This window comes from Mobula birostris, chromosome 4 (assembly GCF_030028105.1).
Source record: "Mobula birostris isolate sMobBir1 chromosome 4, sMobBir1.hap1, whole genome shotgun sequence".
Lineage (NCBI taxonomy): Eukaryota > Metazoa > Chordata > Chondrichthyes > Myliobatiformes > Myliobatidae > Mobula > Mobula birostris.
The window spans coordinates 63255472-63279043 of record NC_092373.1 but is presented as its reverse complement, the minus strand read 5'-3'; the positions used below and the strand labels follow the sequence as shown (position 1 = coordinate 63279043).

At 38.7% G+C, this 23572-nt stretch overlaps 2 protein-coding genes across 2 annotated transcripts in view; one reads left to right on the top strand and one right to left on the bottom strand.

Moving 5' to 3' along the window:
* gfm1 (G elongation factor, mitochondrial 1) overlaps positions 1-23572 on the top strand; it is a 66838-nt gene that overhangs the window by 23351 nt on the left and 19915 nt on the right. The window contains exons 10-13 of the mRNA XM_072255451.1: positions 700-801; positions 1452-1508; positions 2527-2664; positions 8385-8467. Of these exons, the coding sequence (XP_072111552.1) occupies positions 700-801; positions 1452-1508; positions 2527-2664; positions 8385-8467 (380 nt within the window). The remainder of the gene's footprint in view (positions 1-699; positions 802-1451; positions 1509-2526; positions 2665-8384; positions 8468-23572) is intronic.
* lxn (latexin) lies at positions 15258-22367 on the bottom strand. The gene is made up of 6 exons (XM_072254600.1): positions 22149-22367; positions 16905-16970; positions 16469-16637; positions 16231-16367; positions 16073-16135; positions 15258-15956 (listed from the first exon to the last, which is right to left on the bottom strand). Exons 1-6 carry the CDS (start codon positions 22365-22367, stop codon positions 15762-15764), a joined length of 849 nt encoding a protein of 282 aa, XP_072110701.1. The 3' UTR covers positions 15258-15761.

Sequence of the window (23572 nt, the reverse complement as noted above, 5' to 3'; positions counted from 1 at the left end):
AGTCCCAACACCAACCCCTGCGGAACACCACTGGTCACTAGCAGCCAACCAGAAAAGGATTCTTTTATTCCCTCTCGTCGCTTCCTACCAATTAGCCGATGCACTAACTATGCCAGTAACTTTCCTGTAATACCATGGGCTCTTAACTTGGTCAGCAACCTCATGTGTGGCACCTTGTCAAAGGTCTTCTGAAAGTCCAAATATGCAACATCCACTGCATCCCCTTTATCTATCCTACTTAAAGGCTATCCATTACACGAAGGCAAATACAGAAATTGCCTTATAGTCATTGAAGCGAGTTGGATATCATTTCATCATGCATCAGACTCTACATTAATTTACATTAATCTCTTTACAGTGATTTAATAAGTTGGAAGAAACCTGTCAAAATTTTTAATTGTTTCAGTTTTGTCTCACACTATTTGTTCAACAATGCAAAATTCTTCTGTGCAGTTGTTAAGTATTTGTTGAAATTAAACGATAGCTTCCTTGATTAGATTGACTACAAAACTTTCAGTTCATTGCTGGATGTGGTACAAGCTATAGTCTACCAAAGTTGAATGTTTGAACGTTATGATCAAGTTAAGTAGTAAGACATTTCATTTGGTTTTATTTGATGGGAATAAAAATAATGTAAACATGAATGGCTAATTGTTTCAATTTACCCATGAAGAATAATTTTCCACTTTTCTTTGCTAGGATGTGGAGGAAGTTTTTGCTGGTGACATTTGTGCTTTATTTGGCATTGATTGTGCAAGTGGTGATACGTTTACCTCGAAAGCAAACAACAATCTTTCAATGGTAAGGAAGATTATCAACAAAATCTTGCAAATAATTTAGTTTCTCCAGCCATGATAGTAAGGTACACACTCCTCCAGAAAATCCATCTTGTCTTTTGAAATTTAAATAAGATCAGGCAACAAGGGAAAATATGTCAGTCTACAAGTCTTGTAATCATTTGAAGCAGTTCACATTATGAATTTCTGTGGCAGGTAATTTATTACCCACTGGAGCCCAGCTGTTTATACTTTGTATTTACTGTTGTTCTGCACTTGTTCTCATATATTGAAGTTCTCCCCAGTTGTTGTGTTGAGTTAGTGAACTGCAGCTAGCCAGTTGTTTTATTTATAAGTTTCATTTGGTTAAATTGCAAAGATATTCTGATGCAGAAAATAATTGCATACATGAACTGAATGGTTCAGTCGTCTTTCTTCTGATTTTGCCTCAAAATAACCAGATTATAAATTTCTTTCATTAAAATCTGATAACTAACATGAAATAAATTTGTTTTGTTTTACTTTCAAATTCTTTAAATTGCAACATTTTAAAATGTTTGTTGTTAAAAATGCACCAACAAAATAATTTATAAATTCACTGGAGCTTAATGAGAAAGTAATGTGTGAATGCAATCTGTGAAATTACAAATGCGATGCTGATTTTTTTTTTTGCAGGAATCTATTCATGTTCCTGAACCTGTGATATCAGTTGCGATAAAACCTGTTAATAAGGTATGCATTTCTAGATCAACATTCTTGAACTGTATTTTCTATGTGTTGACTTCCACTCCATACATTTATTTTGAACAGTAAGCTCAAAGTTTCTAGATCTTTTCTTCGTAATTCAAAACGCTGGAGTATGAAGTTCTCCTAACTGTACTATTAAGGCCAAATATCACAAAGTAGCTTGTGAATTTGTGTTGGTGAACGCAGCAGGCCAGGCAGCATCTCTAGGAAGAGGTGCAGTCGACGTTTCAGGCCGAGACCCTTCTTCAGGACTAACTTATGTTTGGAAACATAAGATGATGAGAGGCATTGATTGTGTGGATAGTCAGAGGCTTTTTCCCAGGGACAAAATTGCTAACATGAGAGGACACAGTTTTAAGGTGTTTGGAAGTAGGTACAGAGAAGATGTCAGGGGTAAGTTTTTTACGCAGAGTGGTGAGTGCGTGGAATGGGCTGCCAGCAATGGTGGTGGAGGCAAATACGATAGGGTCTTTTAAGAGACTCCTGCATAGGTACATGGAGCTTAGAAAAATGGAGTGCTATGGGTAACCCTAGGTAATTTCTAAAGTAAGTACATCTTTGGCACAGCATTGTGGGCCAAAGGGCCTGTATTGTGCTGTAGGTTTTCTATGTTTCTAAAAGGTAATATTCTAAGTAAATACATTACACTGGGTTAGTATTTAGGACAAATGGGTTTTCTTAAATATTTATGTTTAAAATAAGAATATTTAAGATAACCTATGCTTCTGTGCAACAATAAAACAATTGAATAATGGCAGGGGACAATAGATAGAAAATGTTTCTTTTAAATCATATAGTATTCTTGGTTCCCTAAGTTCACCAATTAAAATCACAGATTATTTCTTTGTAACCCACCACAATTTGTGTTGATTTGCAAATACGATGATATAAGTTTTCCTTGTTCGTATATTAAAAATTTAAATATAGGTTTTGAGAGAATGAAAGTACTTCTCTGCTCTAATATTAAAGAAAACACTTCATAATTTCCTGCATTTTGTTTCAGAATGATTTGGATAAATTTTCTAAAGGCATTGGAAGATTTACCCGTGAGGATCCTACTTTCAGAATTACTTACGATGCTGAGAGCAGAGAGACCATTGTTTCAGGAATGGGTGAATTGCATTTGGAAATTTATGCACAGGTATTTAACTGATTGTAATTACATTTTATCTAATTGTTTAAGTTTTTGGTTTAGTTTATAAGATCTTGAAGTTTATCTTTCAATATCAATGTATTTCACAGAACTTTAGAATGTCTATGCTGTTACTTGAACTGAGATGTTTATAGTTACACTAAAGATGTGGGTTCATGAAAAACACCTGTTTACACCCGTGTAAAATGAGGACAATGTCCAATAATTTCAGGTAACCTGTGTGAAGAACTTTTGTTCTGTAATTCGTTTAAAATTCTATGATGTGCTTAACTTAGGCAAGTCCTTTAATCTCTGAAGCAGATTTTGCTGAAGCTTATTATAATCAACTTTTGGGCATCTCTTTCTCGCCCATTGTCCAAATATGGAAACAGCTAAGTAACCATTGCTTATGTTATTGACAAAGATACTCCCTTCCTAATATTAATTTCCATATAGTTTTAATGATGGCACTATAAAATCAGCAGTGTGATTTGCATTGCCTTTTAGGTTTTATGGTCTAGTTTGTTGGAATTTACATACTGATATAATTTATCTTCTCATTATCCTGCCCAGTATTAAGCAAGCCACTATGACCTTCATACTTATGAAACCATTATACTGGAATTTATGGTCGCTTTACTGTTGCTAATTTTATGGACTGGGAAATTACTTCATTTACATTAAGTAAAGTATGCCTCATTTAACTTGGACAAATTACATTTGATTTGACAGTTATAAAGGTAATTGGTGAAGTACAATTACCCTTCATTTTAGCAATAATAAGTTTAGAACCCATGCAAAACTTTGTGGTTTTTAGGGTATCGAATTTTCTCTAAAAAAAAGACCGTTTTTATACTGATATACAGATGTGTTTGAAGTTTATCTTTCTGTTACATTAATTTCTTTTGGATTCATTTATTGAATGTCGCTGTTTTGAACGTGGAAAAACCTGAGACAGTGTGTGTTTTAGCAGTTACAGCAACAATTACATTTTGTGTAGTGCTTTTAACAGTTGTCTAATATGTTTCACAAAGGAGTGAGAGAAATGATTTTGAGCAGATGAAGATGGTTAAAAGCTTTGCCAGCAAGTAAAGAGGAACATGGAAAGAGGATTGTTGAATTGTACAATGCACGTTGAGATGTTGGGCTGCAGGTTGGAAAGATAAGATGCATAATGTTAGGAAGGGATATGCCAACAATGACCAGTTTCAATTTAACACACACAAAAATCTGGAGGAACAGCTGGTCAGGCAGCATCTATGGAAACGAATAAACAATCAATGTTTCAGGTCTGGGCTCAAAATGTTGACTGTTTACTCTTTTCCAAGGATGCTGCCTGACCTGCTGAGTTCTCCAGCATTTTGTGTATGTTGCTTTGGACTTCCAGCATCTGTAGACTTCCTTGTGTTCACCAGTTTCATTTTCATGTATTGAGGGTCAGGGGAGCAGTAGATGTCAATAGTGGTAAACGACCAAACTCCATGAGAAGATGATGCAGTTATGGACATGGAAAGCATCAGGGAATGGCTAGTCGTGAGCTTACAAAATAATGCGTAAAGATTTCAGCAGTGGAGGCACTGAGGTTTACTGATATAATCTTGTGTTTGATCTTACATATTACAATGTTTGATTTCACTCTACCTCAGGGGGAGACAGTAAAGCAGAGGATTCCAGATGATCCAACACATGAGCTGAATTGTTTCATTGAGATTGGCATTAAATATATGAGCAGAAGTTGGCCATCCAGCCCTGCACACCTGGTCCCCGTTACATCATTTCGTTTGATTTTTGAATACTATTAAGGACATGTCCTGTACAAAGTAGGATCTTCCTAAGAGAATCAGAATCAGGTTTATTATTACTGGCATGTGATGTGAAATTTGTTAAATTAGCAGCAGCAGTTCAATGCAATACATAATATAGAAGGAAAAAAAACTAAATAAAATAATAATAAATAAATTACAGTCTATGTATAGATTAAAAATCTTGCAAAAAACAGAAATAATATATGTTAAAAAGTAAGGTAGTGTCCAAGGGTTCAATGTCCATTCAGGAATGTCCATTCAGGCTGGTACCCAAGATTGAGCTGACTAACTTTACAACTCTCTGCAGCTGCTTTCGGTCCTGTGCAGTAGCCCCCCCCCCCCCCCCATACCAGACAGTGATGCAGCCTATCAGAATACTCTCCACAGTACATCTATAGAAGTTTTTGAGTGTACTTGTTGACGTTCCAAATCTCTTCAACCTCTTAATGAAGTATAGCCGCTGTCTTGCCTTCTTTATAACTGCATCGATATGTTGGGACCAGGTTAGATCCTCAGAGATCTTGACACCCAGGAACTTGAAACCACTCACTCTCTCCACTTCTGATTCCTCTATGAGGATTGGTATGTGTTCCTTCTTCTTACCCTTCCGGAAGTCATCGGCTTCCAAAGAAATTTCTCTTTGATTTAGTCCTGTTTGATTATTCCCATCGTGAGTGTATAAAGGTTCAAAGGTTCATTTATTATCAAAGTATGTATGCAGTATACAACTGTGAGATTAGTCTTCTCCAGATAGCCACAAAACAAAGTAAACCATGAAAGTTATTGAAACAGAAGAAACAGAAACTTGCAAAACCCAAACTCTTAAACCCCTCCCTCACACAAAAAAAACAAACAGATCGCTCCACACAGAAAAACAGCAGCAATGACATCAAACCCCAAATCCCCCAACCTCAACTTGCAACAAGAAAAATGGACGAAAACACAGAAAACTGGAGGAGACCAATATGAACTACAGTTAGTTTGAACTACAGTCCACAGTTCAATTCATAAATCTCAAAATATTGATAACATCCTCTGACAGCATCGAGGAGAGTGACCACTCGACCACTTGCTCTCTACTGCATTTGCCTTGATGTTTCAATCTACCTTGACACTTTAATCAGTGAGAAATGGAGTGGATCTAAACTCTGGAGAAAGACCTAGCCTGCTGTTTCACTCCTCATATAACAGACCTGTTATTACAAGAACTAGTTTGATGAATCTTCCCTGCAGTTTCTATAATAAATACACTTATTTGGAAAAGAGACCAGTTGTAGTTCTATCATATGGAGAGCAAGCTGTTGCTCGTTCAGCAGGATTCTCCTCTCCATGCAGCTGATGAGTCCAAAGGAACAGCAAAGGCTGGTGCAGTTTGGCCCAGGAGTTGCCGGTCAACATTGAACTCAACACAGCACTGCCTTAGGGTCTCAAGCTCCCGAAGTTTTCCCTGTGATTGGATATAGCTGCAAGGCAGCAGAGGTTTGAGATCAGAATTTTCCTTCTCCTCAATAAGCTGCCAACCATGGTTGACAAGCCCCATCTGCCTTGAATATATTTCCAAGATTTCATTTCTGACAGGTCATTGGTAGAGGATAAATAGCAATGTGTGTACCTTGGAACTTAGAGGTAAAATCATAGTAAATCATACAGTGTAAAATTGTGCCCTTTCAGAATTCTTTGTTCACACTAACTTTAACATCCATCTATGCTGATCGCCTTTGTCTGCATTAGCCCATACTGCTCAATGCCTTTCTTATCGAGGTGCATCCTAGCTCTAAGTTCAAACTTCAAAGTCTAATTTATTATTAGAGTACATACATGTCACCGCATACAACCCTCAGATTCTTGTTCTGTGGGCACCCCTAGCAAATCTATAGAACAGTAACTAATCTGCAAACATCAGAAATAGTTAACTGTAAACAACTGTGCAAATGTAGATATAAATAAATAGTAATGAATAACAAGCATGAAATAACAGAGTCCTTAAAGGAGTGTAGCTATCCTTTCTTGTTCCAGAGCCTGTTGGTTGAACAATAGAAACCGTTCTTGAACCTGGGGGTGCGAGATCTAAGGCACTTCTACCTTCTACCTGATGGTAGCAGCGAGAAAAGAGCATGGCCTGGGTGGTGAGGATCTTTGCTGATGGATGCATCTTTTCTATGGCAACATTTCATGTAGATGTGCTTAATGGCCTGGAGGGTTTTCCTGTGATGTATGGGCCAAATCCACTACCCTTAGTAGGATTTTCCTCTCAAAGGCATTGGTATTCCCATACTAGGCTGTACTGCAGCCACTCAGCACACCTTCCACCACATATCTATTGAAGTTTGCCAAGGTTTTCGATGACAAGCCGAGCATCCGCAGACTCCTGCGGAAGTAGAGGCGCTGTTGTGCTTACTTTGCAATAATATTTATATAATGGGTCCAGGACAGCTCCTCTGAGATAGTGACGCCTGGGAATTTAAAGTTACTGACATCTGCACCTCTGATCCTCCAATGATTACCGGCTCATGGCCCTCTTGCTTCTCTTTCCTAAAGCTTACAATTAGTTCTTCGGTCTTATTGACATTGAGTGGGAGGAGGTTGTTATGATACCACTCAGCTATGACAAAGCCACCCACTTGATTAGTTCCCCATGCACTGTTCCAAATATTTATTCCATCCACTGTTGATGCACAGTGGTTGAAGTGTGTAACATCAACTAAACATATTCCATTTCCTCGCCTGGGCTACTCCAATGCTGTCTATCAAACATATGACCTCCACCACCAAAGGAAGCATGGCCAATAGGTACAGAGGAACAGCACCATCAGAAAGTTCCTCATGTAGTCATACACCACCCCAAGTTTGAAATATATCACCATGTCCTTGTTGTTGAAAGTAAATCCCGGAATTCTGTTCCTTATAGCACTGTGAGAAGGAACACAAGCATTGAAGTCCAACATCACAGGAGTAACTAGAGCAGCGACATAACTGCTGACATTGATAGTTTCCAGACCTGAAAAAAAATGGAAACGTTAAAATAAAAAATTGTAATTGGTAACCTGACCCAAGAGTACAGCAGCAATTTTTAAAATGTATCTATTGCAGTTGGACATAACTAACCTGATTGCTTATGGATTGCAATGGAGGAAAGCTAGTATAATCCACACAGGCTACTCCTTGTCAGAAATCTGCCAAAAGATTAGCTGCTCCAGAATATTAAAGCAATCATTGCTGAGTGAAATTGAGAGGAAACTGACTACAACATCGGGATTTTGCTTGATTTTGTGAAGTATTTTGAATAGGCATCACTTTCTAAGAAAGATGCTTTCTTGAAATGCCTAGAAAGCAACAACCAGGCAATCCCTGGGATCCTAAAATAAAGAGCAAATATTTAAGTTGGTAGCTTACATTTCCAGAAAACTTAGTTGTTTAAAACTGATGGTCAAAATGTATTTCTTATAGTTTACTAATTGTTAAAATAAAGAAATAAGGTCTGTGAAAAACAGTTGTTTGAGTTCTTTGAGGTTTTGAGCACTTTGAAATCTTAGTCATTGTAATTTCTTTATTGCCATCGTATATGCAATATAGGATATACAAATTTTAGAATACACAATTTTTATCATTATAACTTTGTAATTTTTTATATATGCAATGACATATTTTGGTTTTGTTTCTCTATGTATAAGATTTTATGCGATGCATTTATGCTGCTATTTTTATTCTGATTCCAAAGCAGCTGCATCAAGCAAGCCTTCCAAAAATGATTTCCAGATTGAAATGATCTAAGTTTTCTTAAACCAATTTAAGAACATTGGTTTCCTGAATTCAGAACTATAACAAGCAATGTAAAAGTACCTTTAACCGTACTTATGGTAAGCTCAGTGTGATGCTTTAAATAAACCATAGATGGTATTTAATTGATTTTCTTCTCACTATTAGAGATTAGAAAGAGAATACAATTGTCCATGTGTAATGGGAAAGCCTAAAGTTGCCTTCAGAGAAACCATTTTTTCACCTGTTCCGTAAGTAAAGTTTGATATTAAAAACTTCGCTAATATGTGCTATGTTGTGGAGTTCTGAAGAAAGTTAAAGATCTGGTTTCCCAATTTTACCTGAGTTCCACCTAGAGTGTTTAAAATGTTTTGTACTTGGTAAAATGTTGATTTTATTAAGAAAATGATCTTAAGGCACTAGGTGACTGGGAGGTTTAGGAACAAAAGGAGACCTATTGTATTATTCTATGAGATCACAGCTGATCTTTATCTTATCCACCTGTGCCCCATATCATTTGCTGTTCTTTTCTTAACCAAAATTTATCAATTTCACATGTAAAATTATTAATACCGAGAGCCTCTTTTTGTGAGAATATCTCTTCTACGTGGTCGGTCGCTGATTTTAAAGCCATTCTTCTAATGACAGAAAATATTATTTTGATTCATTGATAAAAATGTCAATCAAATATCTATTCCATGAAATGTAAAATTAATTTATGTAATCTCTTGTAATCTCAGTTTGGAGCCCATTAACAATCTGGTGAATGGGCCTTCCATGCCTACCAATGCCAATATCAGCCCAAAATTGTTCATGGTTCCAAACAGTTCCAAGATTTTGAAAAGCTTGATCAACCTTATTTGGAATGGAAGAAATAGAATCTAATGATTAGTGTGTGTTATAAGTGTGATGATTTTTTAAAAATTAATAATTTTGGGAAATACATAAGTTAACAGTGAATGAATTCCGGCACATTGGCAGAGAGAGAATATTGTTGGTTAGATCTTGTGCACTCACAAGTTTGCATTTCATTAATTGAGGAAGTGAAAGTTGCAATCTCTTATACTCATGTGGCATGAATAATGTTGCAATAAATCTCAGAATGCTGTTCATTTTTGGTACTTTTGAGTTAATTGGAATGGTTTAACTAGGGAAATTGTTTTCTGAATTATAAGTCATTTGAAACAGTTCAGAAGCTTACCTGCTAAAATGACTCTCATCAAGCAACATGTTGATTACCATGGCAAGGTTTTCTCAATTGCCTCAAAGAAAGCCACAATGAAGAATCAGCAGTCTGCGTTGCAAGACTTGCATGTTTAATGGTCTGAATAATTGTAAGAAGTTCTCATTAGATCATTTTTTTTAAAGATTATACTCAAGATACCAGAGCAGCACACACCTACTGAAAGGCAGCAAACCACTATTAGAAGCTTGATCAACACACACAAGATGCTGGAGGAATTCAGCATGTCAGGCAGTACAGGTTTCCCCCGCCATCTGAAGGTAGAGCGTTCCTATGAAACGGTTCGTAAGCCGAAATGTGGTAAAGCGAAGAAGCAATTACCATTTATTTATATGGGAAAATTTTGTGAGCATTCACAGACCCAAAAATAACCTACCAAATCATGCCAAATAACACATAAAACCTAAAGTAACAGTAACATATAGTAAAAGCAGGAATAATATGATAAATACACAGCCTATATAAAGTAGAAATACTGCTCTATAACGATTGCCTGCCCAGATCTCCGTAGTAAAAATCTCACACAAGCACTGTTGGCATAAACACGCTCTCCAGTAACCTTTAAACTATGAAGCTGCTAAATCTACCAAATAACACGTCAAAATACACAGCCTAAAAAAGTAGAAATAATGTATGTACAGTGTAGTATCACTTACCGGAATTGGGAAAACAGCGCCGAGCACACTGATGATGGTGTGTTAGACTGAGTCGTCGCAGGCTGGGTGGTGCAGTGGCCCCCATCTTCTGGGCCGCCGACCCGATACATTACTGCGAAGCGCGCAGGGGGTAGCCAGAAGGCACAGAGCACATCGTTAAAAAAAAGCGCCAAAATAAGCATGCTAATTAATTAGGTGCTGCCCGGCACGTAAATGTTGGCGCAGATCAGAGGCGATTGCTGATTGCATCGCCTCTGATCTGGGCCGACAATTACGTGCTAGGCGGCACCTAATTAATTAGCATGTTTATTTCGGCTTTTTTCTTAACGATGTGCTGTGTGCCTCCCGGCTACCGCTGTATTCTTCGCGAACCGGTACGGTATCTGTCTGGGGCCCGGGTGTTGGGGTTGAGGGACAGGGGGGTATCATCTCATCGTCGATCAGGGCAGGCAGCTCATCTTCTCCTATGACTGCCCGCCTCGATGTCGTAGGTCGAGGTTCGTCGTCTGCTGTGGCTGATGTGGAAGGCTTGCTTGACTGCTGAGCCTCGCGCATTTTTCTATCATACAGTTGTTTGTAAGCACTCAAACCATCCTGCAAATATCCCCTAAACCTACGTACCCTTTCAAAATTAAAGTTGTACTTTATCATTGCAGTGAAAATCTCACGCAATTGCTTCACTTTCGATTGTTATCCTTTCCTCTTCCAATTGCATCAGCTCTTCATCTATGAGTTCTTGGTCATGGGATGCCAAAACCTCTTCAACATCATCTTCGTCAACTTCCACAAGCCAAACTTGCTTTGTCCTTGCTTCGTTCACCACGATCGAAACGCTTAATTACGTCTAGTTTTACGCTAAGTGTAACACCCTTACTCTTTCAGGCTTTTCCAACACCTTAGAACTCATCTTGCTAACGACTGCTCAATGCAACGTGTTTAAGCAATGCTGTTCAGAATCCGGGGCAAAGCGGCTGCTCAGGGCGCGCTGCCTTTCTTCATAACAGTGAAAACACCTTCTGAAAGCGAAAACAGGGTACTAATGTAGGTCTTTCGTAACAGTGAGGTTTCGTAAGGCGAACGTTTGAAAAGCGGGGGACGCCTGTATCTGTGGTAATGAATAAACAGTTAACGTTTCAGGCTGAGAACCTTCTTCAGGGCTGGAAAGAAAGGGGGAAGATGCCAGAGTAAAAAGGTGGTGGGAGGGGAATGAGGACAGGCTGATGTGAAGCCATGTAGGTGGGAAAGGTTAAGGGGCTGGAGAAGAAGAAATCTGATAGAGAGGAGAGTGGACCATAGGAGAAAAGAAAGGAGGAGGGGCACCATGGGGAGGTGACAGGCAAGTGAGGAGAAGAAGTAAGAGGCCAGAATGGAGAATAGAAGAAGAGGGAAATCATTTTTACTGGAATGAGAAATTGATGTTCATACCATCAGGTTGGAGGCTACCTGGATGGAATAAGAAGTCTTACTCCTCCACCCTGAGAGTGGCTTCATCATGGCACAAGAGGAGGCCATGGACTGACATGTTTGAACGTGAATGCGGGTAGCAATTAAAATGGTTGGCCACCAGGAAGTTCTGTTTTTGGCAGATAGAGCACAGGTTGGCGACAAAGTGGTTCCCAATTTACATCAGGTCTCACCAATGTAGAGAGGCCTCATAGGGAGCACTAGATACAATCGATGATCCCCAACAGATTTACAGATGAAGCATTGCCTCACCTGGAAAGACTTTTTGGGGCACTGAATTGGAGGTGAGGGAGGAGGTAAATGGATATGTGCCAGGAGGGAGATTAGTGGGAAGAAGTGAATGGACAAGGGAATCATGGAGGAAGCAATTCCTGCAGAAAGTGGAGAGTGGGGGAGAACTAAAGATGTATTTGGTGGTAGGATTCCATTGAAGATTGCAGTTGTTGCAGAGAATGATGTGTTGGATGTGAAGGCTCATGGGATAGTAGGTGAGGACAAGAGGAGCTCTATCCCTGTTAAAGTGTCAGGAAGATGGTCTGAGTACGGATGCCTGGGAATTGGAGGAGATCACAAGATCAGAAGACAAAGGAGCAGAAGTAGGCCATTTGGCCCATCGAGTCTACTCCGCCACTCCACCGCGAGCTAAACTATTCTCCCATCTAGTTCCAATTTCCGGCTTTTCCCCCATATCCCTTGATACCCTGACTTAATTAGATACCTATCAATCTCCTCCTTAAACATCCTCAATGATTGGGCATCCACAGCTGTACATAGCAATGAATTCCATAAATCCACGACCCTCTGGCTAAAAAAATTTCTCCTCATCTCTGTTTTAAATGGGTACCCTCTAATTCTAAGACTGTGGCCTGTTGTCCTGGACTCACCCACCAAGGGAAACAGCCTTTCTACATCTACGCTGTCCAATCCTTTCAACATTGGAAATGTTTCTATGAGATCCCCTCTCATTCTTCTATACTCTAATGAATACAGTCCAAGAGCCGACAAACACTCCTCATATGTTAGCCCCTGCATTCCAGGAGTCATCCTCGTAAATCTTCTCTGAACTCTCTCCAACATCAGAACATCCCTTCTAAGATAGGGGGCCCAAAACTGCACACAGTATTCCAAATGAGGTCCCATCAGTGCCCCAAAGAACCTCATCAACACCTCCTTACTCTTGTACACTATTCCTCTTGAAATGAATGCCAACATAGCATTCGCTTTCCTTACTGCTATTCCAACCTGGTGGTTAACCTTTAGGGTATCCTGCACGAGGACCCCCAGGTCCCTTTGCACTTCCGATTTTTGAACTTTCTCCCCATTGAAATAATAATCTGCCCGATTATTTCTTCTTCCAAGATGTACAACCATACATTTGTCAACGTTGTATCTCATCTGCCATTTCTTTGCCCACTGTCCTAAACTGACCAAGTCTCTCTGCAACCTTTCCATTTCTTCAACACTTCCTGTTCCTCCACCTATCCTGGTGTCATCCGCAAATGCGGGTTAATTGACTTGAATTAACTTTATTTCTGACATCCTTCACATACATGAGGAGTAAAAATCTTTACATTACATCTCTGTCTAAATGTGCAAAGTGTAATCATAGTAATTTATAATCATTTATAATAAATAGAACAGTCAATATAACATAGAAATACACTCAAATCAGCATGAGTTAATCAGTCCGATAGCCTGGTGGAAGAAGCTGTCCCAGAGCCTATTGGTCCTGGCTTTTACGCTGTGGTACCATTTCCTGGATGGTAGCAGCTGGAATAGATTGTGGTTGGAGTGACTTGGGCTCCCAATGACCTTCGGGCCCTTTTTTCACACCTGTCTTTGTATATGTCCTGAATCATGGAAGGTTCATAACTACAGTTGTGCTGGACTGTCCACACAACTCTCTGCAGAATCCTGCAGTTAAGGGAGGTACAGTTCCCATACTAGGCAGTGATGCAGCCAGTCAGGATGCTCTCAGTTGAGCCCCTGTAGAAAGTTCTTGAGATTTGGGGGTCTATACCAAACTTCCTCAACCGTCTGAGGTGAAAGAGGCACTGTTGTGGATTTTCCACTACACAGCTGGTGTGTACAGACCACGTGAGATCCTCGGTGATGTGGATGCCGAGGAACTTGAAGCTGTTTACCCTCTCAGCCCCAAATCAATGTCACTAGGGGATAGCCCATCTCCATTCCTCCTGTAAACAGCAACCAGCTCCTTTGTTTTTGTGACATTGAAGGAGAGATTGTTTCCTTGACACCCCTGTGTAGGAGAGATGACTTCTTCCCTGTAGGCCACCTCGTTATTGTTTGAGATTAGGCCAATGAATGTAGTGTCGTCAGCAAATTTCATTAGCAAATCAGAGCTGTGGGTGGCTACACAGTCATGGGTATACAGGGAGTAAAGGAGTAAATAGTAAGGGAGTAAATAGTGGAGGAAGAGAAACCCTGTTCTTTGAAAAACAGGGTTTAACGAAATCCTCATCCTGGGAGGAGATGCGGCAGAGACGAAATAACTGAGAAGAGGATCTCCTCTACATTAGTGAGACGCGACATAAATTGGAGGGCTGCTTTGTTGAGCACCTTTGCACCATCCACCAAAAGCGGGATTTCCCGGTGGCCAACCATTTTAATTGTTAGCCTCATTCTCATTCAGACATGTCGGTCCACGGCCTCCTGTTTTGCCACAATGAGGGTGGAGGAGCAGTGCCTTGCATTCATTCCGGCTAGGTGGTCTCCAACATGATGGCATGATTTCTTCTTCTGTTAAAAAAAATTCCCTCCCCCTTCTTTCTTCTTTTATTCCTCTCTCTGGCCTCTTACCTCTTTTCCTCAACTGTATATCACCTTCCTCTGGTGACCCTTCTTACCTTTTTCCATGGTCCACTCTGCTGTTGTATCAGATTCCTTCTTCAGCCCTTTATCCATTCCACCCACCTGGCTTCACCTATCATCTTCGAGCTAGTCCTCCTTCCTCACACCCACCTTTTTATTCAGACATCTTCCCTCTTCCTTTCCAGTTCTGAAGAAGGGTCTTGGTCCAAAATGTCAACTATTTATTCATATCCACAGATGCTGCCTGATCTGTTGAATTCCCTCAACATTTTGTGTGTATTGCTCTAGATTTCCAGCATCTGCAGAATCTCTTGTGTTTATAATTTACTAATAGAAACTTTAAAATTTTTTGTTTAACTGCACATGTGTAATCCAGATATTTCTATATGTTTAACTGTAAATTGACTATGAATAGTGATAGTTATGGCCTCTTTAGAAATGCTAAGTGCAACAGAGAAACAATGGAGACAATTTTTCAAGGTAGTGGAAATACTGATGAAGATAAGGGCAGAATTTTCGAGGAAATACTTAAGAAGTTGGAATAAAAATAGGTAAACAGGAATTCTGAATTAACACAAACAAGAGAAAATCTGCAGATGCTGGAAATCTGAGCAACACATACAAAATGCTGGAGGAACTCAGCAGGCCACTAGATGCTGCTAGCATGCTGAGTTGCTCCAGCATTTTGTGTGTGTTGTTCTGAATTAACACTGCTGTGAGACTACCGTATGTTCACACTAAAGACTGTCCTCTTTTCAAGAGCAGGTGAGAATTAAGTTAGAACTCTTAGCAATGATGTGCATGTCCTTGGATTTCTTTTTATTTTTGTAAATGTAACCTGACAGTAAACAGTAGCTCTTTGAGTCTTTGTTGCCACATTCACACTCCTTCACTAAAGTGTTTTGAAGACTAAATGTTTTGGTTTGCTAAAAAGTATTTATTCTTGATCTAAGACAATAATGTGGAACATATCAAAGCAGACTATGATGGATTATAAATCTGTTCAGAAATAAAATTTTTCATTGACCATTCTTTTTAGATAGCAACACAGGTTTTATTAATGCAGTAAATTGATGTTAACAGTTATTTTCTTAATTTGAAAGAGGTTTACCCTGGATGTCTTGATTATCTTGTACAAAGTATATGTAGCTTTATAGCAGGTCTTGAAATACAAGGTAGAGTGTGAGCCATTTAAAGTAGCATTATTTGTGTAAGAGGCAAACTACTTCAGATACTGTTTTCATAATGTCCCTAGTTCGGTTTCTTTTGGGCTGCCAGTATAAAGGAAAATAATCCTTTTAGTAAATATATGGTGTCCCATGTGGATGTTTAGTAATCAGTAGCTGACTTTTATCGCCCTTGTGAGCCGGGGCGTTCCAGCACTTGCGATCCGGGCTGCACCGGTACGAGGAATCCGGGGCTCTCCGTCCTCCCAAGTTCTGACTCTTCAGAAGTACTTTCAGATGGAGAGGGTAAGCAAGTGTATTTCACCAACGGTGAATATTTAGGCTTCCACATCACCCACATATTACATGTAATTATTTCCTATTCAGGACAAAGAAAATAACATTTATTTCATGTAATTAATGTACTGACTGTTCATTATGAAAATGGTTTGAGGTTGCTATGGAGCCAATGGATTTCATTTTTGAATAATTTACCTGGGTTGGGATCTCGTGGAGAAGAACAGTGTAGGTAAATTCCAGAAATTTGACTGTCCTGATCTGAAAGATAGATATTTAATCATTAAAACATGAAATGAAAATGCCACAAATCAGCAATGCCCAGTGATGAAAAGGTTGTTATCTTGGTTTCTTACCCATTGGTTAACTTTCTGTATTTGAACCATGTTATACCTCTTAGTTTCAGTGGATTTGTGCCACATTATATAGCTGGCACTAACTTTTGCCAGGTGCCAGATTGGCATCATTTCAGGGTTTATAAATCCAAAATTATCTGATGTTCAGAAGGGAGAAAATAGTTTTAAAGTCATAATATTTTCAGAACGTTTTTCTTAATGCTAATGTTACCAAGCATGTGCAACTAAGACATCATACCAGGAATATTGTAGCCTACCACCGGGTCTTTCCTATTTCTCAAATTGAAGTAAAATTCATTATCTTTCTTGAAGCTGTCATTCTTGAGGTGTCTTAAATCACACTGCAGAGATACATCTGGAATATTTTTCTTGTAAGAGGATACATATGCTGCACAGATTTCAGTAACCTATGATGAAAAGCAATGATTTTAATTTTTAGTTTAGTTCTTTAATATTATTTCCATCACTTGGCTCTGTTTATTCTTTTGAGGCAAGGGTGCTTAGACCCTAGTTTAGTTGTTTGAAACAGATAACCACAAATGATTCGTGCGATTCCCTATTGCCAAAAGCACATGATCAGAATCAAATTATGTATAAAAGAAGATTTATTTGTTTAAAACTGGACAAAGAATATTGCATGCATGACATAATTTTGGTATTGATATTCTACTTACATTTGAGGAGTTTTCATTTTTCACTTCAAATTCAAGGTGGTACTTGTTTCCAAGATTGAAAGTTGCCTAGCGAAATAAATTGTGTTATTGTGGGTCTTTGATAAGTTATTCTTGCTCCTAATGGAAATATAATTCAGAATGCGAAATAATTGCTTCTCATCATCAGCCCTTATCAAAAATTCCCAAGAATAAGAAGCTGGGTACAATTTCACAAAAATAAGCTCTCTAGAATTTGCCCTTTTCCTTGCACATTGCAGGAATTAGATGCAGCTCTTGCCTCCATTAAAAGTACAACAGCTACTGGACCTAGTGGGATTTATTCTGAACTTTTGAACAACTTTGGGTTGAGCGGATATGCCTTTTTGCTGTGTTTTTAAAGCTGTTCACCAAAACGTGTTTTAGAGCTGTTCACCAAAACATGAAATCACCAAAGAGATGGTGGCAGACTACTAAAAAGAGGGAAGCCATTGTGAATCCCTCTAGCCACTGACTGATATTGTGGTTTTCATTGGGCAAATTAATGGATATGGCTCTTTAAATAATTTCTCTCTGATCTTTACATAATCCCTTCAAGACCTTCAAGCATTGAGTGCAGCTGCTGCAATTAGGTCCTATATTTCATGACTTCATTGAAGAAGGTTTTGAGAAGAAGAGAATGACCTATTTGACATTCTTTGTTGTGCCTTGATATACTGTGGCGACAGGAGTTGATATTCAAAGTTTGGCTAGTCATATAATGTTAAAGAAGACTATGGCTCAGTCTAACTGGTCAGTCTGCATCAACCTTACAACTTAGAATCACTACAAGGATTGGTCTTATCAAAATTACTCTTAAACATGTGCATGTGGCATTCCTGAGCAGCCAAACTTGCCTGGTGTACAGGCACTCACCATCACCTTAGCTTGTGCTACCCTAGACAACAATCTTGAGAAGTCCGATGAAAGCTCAAGGAATAAACAATGAACATGGTTATAATAAGTACAACATAAGTACAATGAGAAGCATAAAATAACAGAATTGTGCAAAATACAGCAATGCAAACTGAGATAATGCAGAAAGAAATCCTGAAGTCACAATAACAGAAGAAGAAGAAGAAGAAGAAGAAGAAGAAACATAGCTTCATGACGCTGGCATCACCACTGTGAAGGGTATATGAAAGAGGTGACAGCAGTGGGGAAGAAGCTGTTCTTGAGTCTAGTCATCCAGAGTTTCAGGCTCCTGTAACTTTCCCATGTGTGTAGAAGAGAGAAAAAGGAGTGGCGAAGGTGGCAGGCATCTCTGAGATTGCCAGCCTGCCTGATGCAATGCACAATTAAGATTGACTGGATGGATGGATGTGATGAGCCTGTGATAGACTGAATAGCGTTTGCCACAATCTGAAATTTATATTAATAAAAGTGTTTAAATGGCAACCCAGTACAAGAGGTATGTGCCAAGACTTAAAACAAAATGTTGATTTGCCTGTCATAGTTTATAAACTATGTGCCTTTTGCTAATTTTACGTCCTTGTGCCTTTTGCTAATTTCGTTCTGCAGATGAAGAAGAAAACCAAATGAAAGACAAGTAATGTTAGAAAATCATAGTCTTTAAGTCATAGAAAGGACTCAGAATGCAAAAATGAAATAGGTTAATCGTTATTGTTAAAAATGGAATCTTTTGAGCTTCATTTTCAATAGTGTTAAAACAAGTATCCAGCCATACACATGGTGGTAACACTGATACCAATCAACTATTTTATTGAAACCATAGAATTGTACAGCATAAAAACAGGCCATTTTGCCCAACGTCCATACTAACCAGTGGGTATCCTTCCTTATTAACCCCATCACCCAAAATTTGGTTCATAGTCTTCTTAGCAATTTAAGCGCGAATTTTGACACTTGCTGTCAGCAATCAGTTTCAATTGCACCATCAGGAAGTCATTTCCAGATCTTGTCACTCCTTGGGAGAAGAAGATCTCCCTTGTATCCCCTCTGAATCTTCCCCTTATCCTGTGTCCTTGTATCTACCTCTGATATGGAAAAGGGTTTCCTGCAATCTATCCCATCCATAACCCTCATTATTTTATATATCTTGTTCATGTTTCTACTCAAAATCCTAGTAAATCTCTCCCTGCTGTCTCCAGTCTTCTCATATCCTTCCTGTACCTTGGTGACCAGAATGATGCTTGGCTTTCTGTGTCAAGAAAGGATTTTATTTCTAGTAGTCAAGAGAAACAAGATCCTGTTTACAAAGGATCTACTGCAACAAATCTCAGTGGAGTTAAACATCTCATCCTTGTGGTTTGGATGCTGAGAGAGGAACACCTTATCTATATTATTAATTTTGATTTGCTATAATTGATGCATGGACAGTTGTGTATAATTCAATATTTTTGACATTTTTATACAAATGTACAGTTCATATTCTGATCTCAAACATCTGCTGCCTTGCGGCTATACCCACTTATTGGGAAAGCTTTGGGAGTAAACCCCAAGGAAAAATTCTTGAGCCGGAATCCCTAAGGCAGACCTAAGTTGAGTTCAGTGCTAACTGGTAAGTTCTGCGATGCTGCTGGTACCAAACTGTATCGGTCTCTGCCATTCCTTTAGGTTCTTTAGATGCATGGAGGGGGGCAGTTGCTACCTGGGCAACAGCTTGCTCTCCATGTTGTACTGACTAGGCTTGCATATCTCAATATCCCATGTAGCTATGAAGCAGCTTACATGGTTGACCCTGACCAATGGAGGCTTCACTCACTCACAGTTGCAGAAGCAGCAGGAGGTTGTAAATTTAGTCAGCTCCATCTTGGGCACTAGCCTACAAAGTACCCAGGACATCTTTAGGGAGCGATGTCTCAGAAGGGCAGCATCCATTATTAAGGACCTCCAGCATCCAGGACATGCCCTGTTCTCACTGTTACCATCAGGTAGGAGGTGCAGAAGCCTGAAGGCACACACTCAGCGATTCAGGAACAGCTTCTTCCTCTGCCATCCAATTCCTAAATGGACATTGAATCTTTGAACACTACCTCACTTTTTTAATATACATTATTTCTGTTTTTGCACTTTTTAAAATCTATTCAATATATGTAATTGATATACTTGTTTATTTATTATTTTTTCTCTGCTAGATTATGTATTGCATTGAATTGCTGCTGCTTAGTTAACAAATTTCACGTCACATGCCAGTGATAATAAACCTGATTCTCATTCTGATTCATATACACTTCAGAGTAATCCAGTTTAAATTAGAGTTGCAGTGAAAACTTCTGATTTATCATTTGTATCATTAAATTTTTATCAGATTGCATTCTAATAACTCTCAATGTCAGTTTTTAAGCAAAAACAGAGATATAAAGTATATAACTAAAAACTTACAAATTATTTAAGTATATCTGCCATGCCTTAATGTGATTTAAAAGAATCCCATTAGATCTAGTAACACACACAAAATGCTGGAGGAACTCAGTAGGCCAGCCAGCATCTATGGAAAAGAGTACAGTTGATGTTTCAGGCTGAGACCCTTCAGAAGGACTGGAGAAAAAAAAGACGAGTCAGAATTAGAAGGGAGGGGAGGAAGAAAAACAAGGTGATAGGTGAAACTGGGGAGGGACGATTGGTCCCAGTCACCCCTCCCCACTGCACTCCCTCTTGGCACTTATCCTTGCAAGCAGAACAAGTGCTACACCTGTGCCTCTACCTCCTCCCTCACTACCATTCAGGGCCCTAAACAGTCCTTCTGGAGGGGCGACACTTCACCTGTGAGTTTGTTGGGGTCATTTATTGTATCCGGTGCTCCCAGTGTGGCCTCTTGTATATCGGTGAGACCCAACGCAGATTGGGAGACGGCTTTGTTGAGCACCTATGCTCCGTCCACCAGAAAAAGCTGGATCTCCCAGTGGCCACCCATTTTAATTCTACATCCCATTCCGACACGTCTGTCCGTGGCCTCCTCTACTGTCGCGATGAAGCCACACTCAGGTTGGAGCAGCAACATCTTATGTTTTGTCTGGGTAGCCTCCAACCTGATGGCATGGATGCCGATTACTCAAGCTTCCAGTAATGCCCCCCCCTTCTCTATTCTCCATCCCCTTTTCCCTCTCTCACCTTATCTCTTTGCCTGTCCATTGAATCCCTCTGGTGCCCCTCCCCTTTTTCTTTCTTCCATGACCTTCTGCCCTCTCCTATTAGATTCCCCCTTCTCCAGCCCTGTATTTCTTAACAATCAACTTCCCAGCTCTTTACTTCACCCCTCCCCCTCCCAGTTTCACCTATCACCTTGTGTTTCTTCCTCCCCTCCCTTCTAACTCCTCATCTTTTTTTCCCCAATCCTGCTGAAGGGTCTCGGCCTGAAATGTCGACTACTTTTTCCCATAGATGTTACCTGACCTGCTGAGTTCCTCCGCCATCTTGTGTGTGTTGCTTGGATTTCCACCATCTGCAGACTTTGTCATGTTTATAATGTAGTGTGGATTAACTTAGTGTACTCTGTTCACATGTCTATTGTCTAGTTAAGAAAGACTGACTAATGTTTAAACACATAATCCGATAGGAAAAGACTTTTTCAAAAAAAGCAGTAAATTTGCAAACTTTGAGCTGGATACATTTTACAGAAATTTTTATTTAGGTTTCTAAGATTAAATATTATATTGTATTGGTAAATGCAAGAAACCTTTTTGTTGCTAAGCACCATAGATTGAAGCCAAAATAGTTTTTGTACTGTTAAACAGCCTAACCCACCCTGATGTTTGCAGAATAAAGCTGTGTATGCTTTTCATTTCTTGAGTAAAGCACTTGGTGTGAACAGTTTGTAAAGCAAATGTATGTACAGGTGATTTAGAAAAGGTAACTTGAAAATTTGAAAGCAGCTTTCAACTTTAAATCTGCCATTTATTTTCATAAGCTTACAAACAATGAGTTTATTATTGAAACTAAAAACGCTGGCTAGAGTGATATAAACTGGTAAGTATAATGTAAGCTGATTTACTGATTAGTCCTGAGTTATTAGTAAAATAAATATTGAGAGTTTTTTTTGCGCAGTGTTTCTGATTCAGTAACGAAGCATTGTCATCTCTTGTGTTTATGTGCTTTGCATTTTAATTCTGTACTCCTACTTTGTAACTTGAATGTCTGGTATGAAACACAATTGATTACATTTTGCAGCAACAGCACATTTAGAATTTCTTTTTAAGGTATATCTTGAGACAACTTTTGCAAATAATAATTTAGAAAGCAAGTGATTTTTTTTTAATGTAATCTTACCTCACGATGGACTTCTTTAAGCTTATGTAGCTGATAATGTTGGTATGGTGATCCATGATGGTAATTTAAGTAATGAATGGCCACACTTACAGCTTGGTGAGCAGCGCGGGTTCCTACAGGAATTTCAGTATTAGTGCCTGGAATCTCTAAATTGTTTGATTTTGACAATCCATTCAATGACAGTAAGACACAAATGACTAAACCTCGAATCGAGTACATGCTGGAATTGAACTTTGAGCCTCTACTTTTGTGGAAGGTACAGCTTCAACATTGCGTCAGAATCATTATCTCAACCATTGCGCATTTAATAAATTCTAATGTTTCATGTTCTTTGCCATGACCTTAAAAGCTTGTCTCTAATACCTGCCCGTTTCCCTTTATCCATTATACCCTGATGATTTTGTTTCTTCTGTGTATCTCAGTTTTAAGAAAAAAAAGATTTCCCTTAACAATTGAAATTTGATGTTCAGTCCAAAATACATTGTAGTGCATTTTTGCTGTTAATTTTCCTGTTGATAAGAGGAAATTACATGAATTTGTAATGCTGTTAATTTCCATCACCTTCAATCTTATTAATAACAGAAGCATCATAGCAACAAATTGATTATTTTCATTATTTGTTTGTCATTGTTGAGAATTATTTAAAAATGCTTGCAGAGTGATTTAAAGTACAGCTGTTTCAAGGAACCTAATACAGTTTACAGGTATATCTCTTGTATTCCCATTTTGTGCTAGCTTAGAAATTTGAAGTGGAGTACTTAGTCCAAAATAAATCATGCATTTAGGATCTCAGATAACTACAAAAAATTTCAGAATTTTTGGTGGAGGGAAGTATGCGTTTGCAAAGCTTGCAAGGCAGTAAACCAAAAAAGCCATTTTACACCATGTGTCCAATGTTTAACCAGTGTATCGCAAAGGTTATGTTTGCCTTGGGTCATTTCATCCGGTCGTTGTATTTTTACTTGGATAGCTTTGAGTTTTTTTACTCCCATTTGGTGAGTGCAATTTATTTTCCACATGACTAAATAAATGGCTCACCGGGTGAAGTGAAATAAATGGAGGTGAAATAATGTAATGTCATGGAAATCAAAATCTCTTGGATCTCATACTTTCTGTTTAAAATCAGTTAGCACTTCAACATGACAGTGATTATGCAAAAAATACTAAACTTTCGAATTGTTCTGAATTTGATTAGTCAGATTGAGGCTTCCTTACAGTTATTTGTCTATCTGAGCCAATTAGACTGAGATATTGGGAAGCATCTGATGAAAATGTATTCAGGTGCCCTTGTTGTAATTAGTTGTCTGCATTTAGTGTTAAATAATGAAAATAAGTTAATTTCAAAAAGCAGTCAGTTATCATGTAAGTCATTTGAAGACTGCAGCTTATTTTACATCTTTCCAAAGTTAATAGGTCTTTCAGAC

Coding starts and splice junctions, on each gene's coding strand:
- lxn (XM_072254600.1), bottom strand. CDS start 22,367: ATGTACTCGATTCGAGGTTTAGTCATTTGTGTCTTACTGTCATTGAAT. Junction 16,638..16,904: donor AAAATGAAAACTCCTCAAAT/GTAAGTAGAATA, acceptor TTTTCATCATAG/GTTACTGAAATCTGTGCAGC. Junction 16,368..16,468: donor GGTAGGCTACAATATTCCTG/GTATGATGTCTT, acceptor TCTGAACATCAG/ATAATTTTGGATTTATAAAC.